The following is an 8,734-nucleotide window of genomic DNA, read 5'->3' as shown; positions in this document are numbered from 1 at the left end:
TTAGAAGCCAAATATATTAGGTTTGTTTTCTTAGTACTCTCCGTTTTGATAGATGAACGAGACATGGTGTATGAATAAGTGGTGAAAGAGAGGTTATCCTCAAACTTTATATCTGGATGCATCTTGCAATGATGCACCTGTCCATCCTGAACTACCGGTGCCTAATTGCGACTATGCTAAGCTAGCCCACGTGTTTCAATGGAGACATCTAGATACTAATATCTATACCTTCTACATAGTTGATTGTTGTTATGTAAGTAATTATTTCTAAATACTGATAATATACAAGTTGTTTGGTTGCCCTTACTGTAGCTGCTGCTGCTGCAATTTTTCTCTCTCAACTGTAGCAGCAGCGCCCACACGACGGTAACGACGAGGACGACGGTTGTAGGCGATATCGGTGGTGGTAGTCGAGGTCGGCGCCGGTAGTCGACATCAACAACGGTAGCGGTAGAAGGAGAGGTCGACGACTGCGCTCAAGCCCCGATGAACACGATATCATATCTCGTAAGCCCTGTGCTTTGGGGAAGAAAGGCCACATGAGGGGTTTTCCACAAAATAACCATGGCATTGAGGGGTAGGTACCCAAGGGCTTTTTTGCAATTTTTATAGCAACAGTTGGATCGGAGATGGAAGATCAGAAATTGATGTGTATATTTATGCACTGCTTCGGTCATGCGTACATGATACGGCGTATTCGGTTAAGTTCTAGTGTACTGCGCCTTTCAGTTAGGCCAACTCCAACAGATACGGACATGTAGAACACTGTTTTGTAACACTGTTTGTAAAGTAAAGTTTAAAATATTGAGTGAGATAGAGATTGAGATAGATAGTCTGTGGAGATAGTCGTAGCCTATGAGCTAGAAGCAGATAGTCTAGCCAATCGCCTCTTGTATATGTACAAGCTTCTTCCGATGAATACGAATGGGCACTTTCAGTCACTTATTCTCTTACAGTTAGCAACAGCAGGAAAGGCGCATATACTAACATAAAAACAATGCAAGTCTGCATTCATTTTGATAGCTCTTGTAATTTTGTCCAGCAATCACCAAATTTTGCCTGTTACTATCAGAATTCTAAATATTTACTGCAACCAACGAACCAAAGAATCAAAATTTTATTGAAAACATATTGTACACAGTACACCGATCTCCTCTCAAACGGAACAGGGGAGCAGGTAAACTAAATTGCCGGCTTGATCAAACTACTCCGTACTAGTTTACTAGTACTACTGAATACTGTTCAATGAATGGATCACTCACTAGCTCTGCTCCTTCCACGATCACGCTTAGCCTCTGAATGGGTGCAAGGTCACGGGCGATACCCTTGTAACCGACTCCGTTTTTCGTCTTCCCCACCGTCTGGTCGCCGCCGCCGCCGCCGCCGCCAACACGCGCCGCCTTGTACCCGCCGTGCACCGGGTAAGTCTTCCACTCCCCGTGCGCGTCAGCGCGCACGACGACGAGCGGCGCGACTCGTCCCGTGGACTGCCACCGCTGCGGCCAGCTGCTGGCCGCACGGGCCTCGCTTCTGTCCAGCGACGACGACGACGACGGGACGCTGCCGACCGGCGCTGTCCCCAGAGCCGCGCAGGCCTTGACGGCGAGCGCGGCCATGCCCTGGGCGGACAGCGGCCGGCCGAGCATGGACGCTGGCAGGGCGAAGTAGAGCTGCCCCGGGTGCAGCGCGTCGTGCGCGGCCAGCGCGCTGATGGGCGCGTCGAAGTCCAGCGCGTCGGAGCAGCAGAGGAAGCGCGACGACGACGACGGCTGCGCTCCGCTGGCGGTGGCGGCCAGGGCCTCTTGCGCCGTGACGGGCGGCGCGAACTGCGCCACGGAGCCGTCGAGGTCCACGACCTTGGCCGTGAGCGCGTGCACGGACTCCGCCGCCGTCGACATCGCGCCGGAGCGGGAGACGCACGAACCCATTGGCCTTCTTCTCTTGCAGACTCTGGTTCTGTGCATGTACCGGGGACGGAGAGGATGTTTTGGTGGGTTCGTGATGGGATATGGATGGAGCAGAGTTGAAATGGACACGGGCGAGTGCAGCCGTTGCTGCTGCTTTTATAGAGGGACTAGAGTGAGAGATGCTTGGAGTTGGAGAGTGGAGGCCAAGGCAAGACATCGACTTGTGCTCAGGCGATGACGTACGTGAGCTCGTCACATGTCCGCGTCAACGGGCGAAGAGGACAGAGTACTGCAGCTCAGCAGGAGCGGTCAAACAGAGGACAGAGCCAAGGACGACAGATCCGCCACTTGCTTGCGCCCGAGGCCCGAGCAGTGCGGTCGCGGAAGGAGCTGGCTGACTGTCTGAAAAGTACGGTAGCCTCCGCATCGCAGGTGACGCTACAGCGAGTGGTGCCTTCGAATCGTCACGGCTAGCGTCACGAGATTGCGACGTTCGGGCTCCGCGCGTGTTCGCAGACTACTGGATGGGATAATTGCGACAATACAAACGGTTTCCTCTGACGAAAATATGGGACAACTATTGAACCTAACAAAACGACATGGATGTTGGCATGTTGTATTGTATTATTAACTTCAATAAATAAATATAAGCATTGAAAATGTGGTATGGGATAGCCTATTATGTGCTGTACTAGATAATAGGCCAGGCTATAGAAATATTTTTGTGCTACCGGACCAACCCCAGCAATAATTTGCGCTCGTGCAAATTATCATCTCTTTTTTTTTGTTTCTCTGTAAGAAATTGCTCTACCAAGTGATATTTTGTTTGTGCCCCCTCCTTTCTTCAGCTCCCCCTTTGCTTGTTTTCTCCTCATAGGCCATTTACCATTAGGCATGGAGGAGTCACAGGTTTGACCCTTTCTACCCTCGCCATCTTCTACGTCAAAACACATCCATTATTGATGCCACGGCCAAGAACATCTCGCTATGCCTAATCTTCGGCCAACAATGAAGGAAAGAAAATCCCTTCTTCTTTGGATCATTCTTCGCATATGCATTTTGAGTTTCTGACAACTGAAATCAAAGACATGTGTTCGTACATTTTTTTTTCACAAAAATGATACGAGACAACTTAATAAAAAAAGGTTTTTACATGTTTCTTGTATGGCACTGCGGTAGGATGATGACGTTCGACCTCCTCAAATAAACTTTGAAACTTCTGACACTCTTCGCGAACTCTCTCTCTCTCACCTATGCTCTAGAGAATTTGCATTCCTATCGAATGCAAATTCTATTGAAATGAAAGTTATCATGAATCCGCTTTCAATAGGTGTCACTAAGTTGCTCATTTCCAGTGATAGGATATCCCATGATTCACATAATTGGATATATTTGTCCTGGAAGTAGTTGGCAGGCCATATTGTCTTCATCTTTGGTACACTAGGCTCACTACGCTCGATACCCATGGGTAAAATTCCAATTATCATCAATCTCAATTAACACAACACGACATGCATGTTGCCATATTGTATTGTTTAACCTCAATAAATAAATATAAGCATTGAAAATGTTGTATGAGATAGCGCGCCTATTATATGTTGTGGATAAATAGGCAAGGCTATAAAAAATTGTGCTATTAGAGCAACTCCAACGATAATCACTAAAATAGTTCCCTTACTTTTTATTCGGATGCCCTATAGGATCCTATTTTCTGAACCGAACCCCAGAAGGAACCCCAAAATAAAGGTCCTACTTTTTAATTTTCTCTATTTTCTCACACACTATATACATATATATTTGAGAACATTACTGAAAGGGAAATAGGTTCAAACCTTTTCCTAAATGATTTTGGTGGTTGAATTGCCCAACACAAATAATTAGATTAACTAGTTTGCTCTAGATTATATGTTCTACAGGTGCCAAAGGTTCATCTACAACTATACTAAATCGACTGTCCGGAATACCGTAGATTATTCCGGACAGGAGAAGCTTTTTGGAAAATCAGGCCAAGCGCGGACCGTCCGGGCCTTGCGGCGGACCGTCCGCGACACCTAAATAACCCGCAGACAGAACCAACGCAAAAACTCATGTCTCTACTGTGAACCGTCCGATGGAAGAGCAAGCACCGTCCGAGACGACGCGCGGACCGTCCGGCCTCAAGTGCGGACCGTCCGGTAGGTAAGGAACCGAAAAACCCGAAGGTGACGGGTTCGGTAAAATGAATTATAGCGTCCTCGCGGACCGTCCGGGGTGCACGACCGGACCGTCCGCGACTGCCTTTGTCTGACATCTGACGACGCATTAAATGCAATATAGCCGTTGATATAGCCGTTACTGCTGACCGTTGCGTTTTCAGCCGTTGATCTGCAGGGGCGGACCGTCCGCGGTTGGCAGAATGGAGCAACGGCTAGAAAGTGGTTGGTGGCTATAAATACAACCCCAACCACCTCCATTCACTTCACCCAAGCATTCCAACCTTCAACATTCAATACAAGAGCTAGCAATCCATTCCAAGACACAATCAAAGCCTCCAATCTCTCCAAGTTCCACAATTGAGACAAGTGATCATTAGTGATTAGTGACTTGAGAGAGAAAGTGAGAAAGTGATCCGTGTGTTATTTGTCGCTCTTGTCGCTTGGCTTTTGCAATCGTGCTTTCTTCCTTCCCATTCTTATTCTCAAGGCACTTGTAATCAAAGCAAGAGACACTAAGTTTGTAGTGGTCCTTGTGGGGTCTAAGTGACCCGTTTGATTAAGGAGAAAGCTCACTCGGTCTAAGTGTCCGTTTGAGAGAGGGAAAGGGTTGAAAGAGACTCGGTCTTTGTGACCACCTCAACGGGGAGTAGGTTTGCAAGAACCGAACCTCGGTAAAACAAATCATCGTGTCACTCTCGCTATTTGCTTGTGATTTGGTTTTCACCCTCTCTTTCGGACTCGTTTATATTTCTAACGCTAACCCGACTTGTAGTTGTGCTTAAGTTCATAAATTTCAGATTCGCCCTATTCACCCCCCTCTAGGCGACTTTCAATTGGTATCAAAGCCCGGTGCTTCATAAGAGCCTAACCGCTCGAAGTAATGTCGGGAGCATCCGCCATAAGGGATCTCGGGACCAGCGACAAGTCCGCAAGCTCGGGAAGAACACACTCAAGGGAGTCCCCCACAAGCACAAGGAGGAATGCTCTTCCTCCATCAAGTCCCATCGGATTGGTGACAAGAAGAAGAAGATGAGGAAGATGGTCTACTACGAGACCGACTCTTCGTCACCCTCCACCTCCGGCTCAGAATCGGCCTCCACTACTTCAAAGCACCATGAGCGCAAGAAGTATAGTAAGATGCCCCTTCGCTATCCTCGCATTTCTAGACGCACTCCATTACTCTCCGTTCTATTAGGCAAACCACCTATGTTTGAAGGTGAAGATTATTCTATGTGGAGTGATAAAATGAGGCATCACCTAACCTCACTCCATAAAAGCATATGTGATATTGTTGAGTATGGAGTGCAGGTACCAAAGAAGGGAGACAAGGATTACGACTCAGAGGAGGTCGAACAAATCCAACACTTCAACTCCCAAGCCACAACCATACTCCTCGCCTCTCTAAGTCGAGAGGAGTATAATAAGGTACAAGGGTTGAAGAGCGCAAAGGAGATTTGGGACGTGCTAAAGACCGTGCACGAAGGAGACGAGGTGACCAAGATCACCAAGCGAGAGACGACCGAGGGGGAGCTCGGTCGCTTCCGACTTCGCCAAGGGGAGGAGCCACAAGATATGTACAACCGGCTCAAGACCTTGGTGAACCAAGTGCGCAACCTCGGGAGCAAAAAATGGGATGACCATGAAATTGTTAAGGTTATTCTTAGATCACTTGTGTTTCTTAACCCTACGCAAGTTCAATTAATTCATGGTAATCCTAGATATACACTAATGACTCCCGAGGAAGTAATAGGAAACTTTGTGAGCTTTGAGTTGATGATCAAAGGCTCAAAGAAAATTATCGAGCACGATGGCCCCTCCACGCTCGAAGCACAACCGGTCGCATTCAAGGTAACAGAGGAGAAGAAAGAGGAGTCTACATCAAGTAGACAACCCATCGATGCCTCTAAGCTCGACAATGAGAAAATTGCGCTCATCATCAAGAGCTTCCGCCAAATCCTCAAACAAAGGAAGGAGAAAGATTATAAGCCCCGTTCCAAGAAGGTGTGCTACAAGTGTGGTAAGCCCGGTCATTTCATTGCTAAATGTCCTTTATCTAGTGATAATGACAGGGGCGACGACAAGAAGGGCAAGAGGAGAGAAAAGAGGAGGTATTACAAGAAGAAGGGCGACGATGCCCATGTGTGCCGCGAGTGGGACTCCGACGAGAGCTCCTCCGACTCCTCATCCGACGAGGACGCCGCCAACATCGCCATCACCAAAGGGCTCCTCTTCACCAACGTCGGCCACAAGTGCCTCATGGCAAAGGACGGAAAAAAGAAGAAGGTGAAATCAAAATCCTCCACTAAATATGCATCCTCTAGTGATGAAGATAATGCTAGTGATGAGGAGGATAATTTGCGTGCCCTTTTTGCCAACCTAAACATGCAAAAACAGAAAAAATTAAATGAATTAATTAGTGCTATTCATGAGAAGGATGATCTCTTGGACTCTCAAGAGGACTTCTTAATTAAGGAAAATAAGAAGCACGTTAAGGTTAAGAATGCTTATGCTCTAGAAGTAGAAAAATGTGAAAAATTATCTAGTGAGCTAAGCACTTGTCATGATATCATTGCCAACCTTAGAAATGAGAATGCCAGTTTAATTGCTAAGGTTGATTCTAATGTTTGTGATACTTCAATTCCCAATCTTAGAGATGATAATGTTAAATTACTTGCTAAGATTGAAGAATTAAATGTTTCTCTTGATAGCCTTAGAAATGATAATGAAAAACTAATTGCTAAGGCCAAAGATTTAGATGTTTGCAATGCTTCCATTTCCGATCTTAGAGATAAGAATGATATTCTACGTGATAAGATTGTTGAACTTAATTCTTGCAAACCCTCTACATCTACCATTGAGCATGTCAATATTTGTACTAGATGTAGAGATATTAACATTGATGCTATTCATGATCATATGGCTTTAATTAAACAACAAAATGATCATATAGCAAAATTAGATGCTAAAATTGCCGAGCATGACTTAGAAAATGAAAAATTTAAATTTGCTAGAAGCATGCTCTATAGTGGGAGACGCCCTGGCATCAAGGACAGCATTGGCTTTCAAAAGGGGGACAATGTCAAACTTAATGCCCCTCCTAAAAGATTGTCTAACTTTGTTAAGGGCAAGGCTCCCATGCCTCAGGATAACGAGGTTTACATTTTGTACCCTGCCGGTTATCCCGAGAGCAAAATTAGGAGAATTTATTCTAGGAAGTCTCACTCTGGCCCTAATCATGCTTTTATGTATAAGGGTGAGACATCTAGTTCTAGGCAATCAACCCGTGCAAAATTGCCTAAGAAGAAAACTCCAACTGCATCAAATGATCATGACATTTCATTTAAAACTTTTGATGCATCTTATGTTTTAACTAACAAATCCGGCAAGATAGTTGCCAAGTATGTTGGGGGCAAACACAAGGGATCAAAGGCTTATGTTTGGTTACCCAAAGTTCTTGTATCTAATGTCAAAGGACCCAAAACCTTTTGGGTACCTAAAGTCAAGAACTAAACTTGTTTTGTAGGTTTATGCATCCGGGGCTCAAGTTGGATCATCGATAGCGGGTGCACAAACCATATGACAGGGGAGAAGAAAATGTTCTCCTCCTATGAGAAAAACCAAGATCCCCAAGGAGCGATCACATTCGGGGATGGAAACCAAGGTTTGGTCAAAGGATTGGGTAAAATTGCTATATCACCTGACCATTCCATTTCCAATGTTTTTCTTGTAGATTCTTTAGATTACAACTTGCTTTCAGTTTCTCAATTATGCAAAATGGGCTACAACTGTCTTTTTACAGATATAGGTATTACTGTCTTTAGAAGAAGTGATGATTCAATAGCATTTAAAGGAGTGTTAGAGGGTCAGCTATACTTAGTAGATTTCGATAGAGCTGAACTCGACACTTGCTTAATTGCTAAGACTAACATGGGCTAGCTCTGGCATCGCCGACTAGCACATGTTGGAATGAAGAATCTTTACAAGCTTCTAAAGGGAGAACACATTTTGGGACTAACAAATGTTCATTTTGAGAAAGACAGGATTTGTAGCGCATGTCAGGCAGGGAAGCAAGTTGGTGTTCATCATCCACACAAGAACATCATGACAACCGACAGGCCACTCGAGCTCCTACACATGGATCTATTCGGCCCGATTGCTTACATAAGCATCGGCGGGAGTAAGTACTGTCTAGTTATTGTGGATGACTATTCTCGCTTCACTTGGGTGTTCTTTTTGCAGGAAAAATCTCATACCCAAGAAACCTTAAAGGGATTCTTGAGACGGGCTCAAAACGAGTTCGGCTTAAGGATCAAGAAGATTAGAAGCGACAACGGGACGGAGTTCAAGAACTCTCAAATTGAAGGCTTCCTTGAGGAGGAGGGCATCAAGCATGAGTTCTCTTCTCCCTACACGCCACAACAAAATGGTGTAGTGGAGAGGAAGAATCGAACTCTTTTGGACATGGCAAGAACCATGCTTGATGAGTACAAGACTTCGGATCGGTTTTGGGCTGAGGCAGTCAACACCGCTTGCTACGCCATCAACCGATTATATCTACACTGAATCCTCAAGAAGACATCATACGAACTCCTAACCGGTAAAAAGCCCAATGTTTCATATTTTAAAGTCTTT

At 45.5% G+C, this 8,734-nt stretch overlaps 1 protein-coding gene across 1 annotated transcript; it reads right to left on the bottom strand.

Annotated features, from left to right (window-relative positions):
• Positions 1–1,101: 1,101 nt before the first annotated feature.
• Positions 1,102–2,036, bottom strand: LOC100286217 (TMV response-related protein). The gene has a single exon (NM_001159105.2). The coding sequence runs from the start codon at positions 1,962–1,964 to the stop codon at positions 1,215–1,217; it is 750 nt and encodes a 249-aa protein (NP_001152577.2). The 5' UTR covers positions 1,965–2,036; the 3' UTR covers positions 1,102–1,214.
• Positions 2,037–8,734: the final 6,698 nt, after the last annotated feature.

This window comes from Zea mays, chromosome 7, assembly GCF_902167145.1.
Source record: "Zea mays cultivar B73 chromosome 7, Zm-B73-REFERENCE-NAM-5.0, whole genome shotgun sequence".
NCBI lineage: Eukaryota > Viridiplantae > Streptophyta > Magnoliopsida > Poales > Poaceae > Zea > Zea mays.
This window is presented reverse-complemented; position numbering and strand designations above follow the sequence as displayed.

Bases quoted from the DNA above. Each gene is read 5' to 3' on its own strand.
- LOC100286217 (NM_001159105.2), bottom strand. From the start codon at position 1,964: ATGCACAGAACCAGAGTCTGCAAGAGAAGAAGGCCAATGGGTTCGTGC.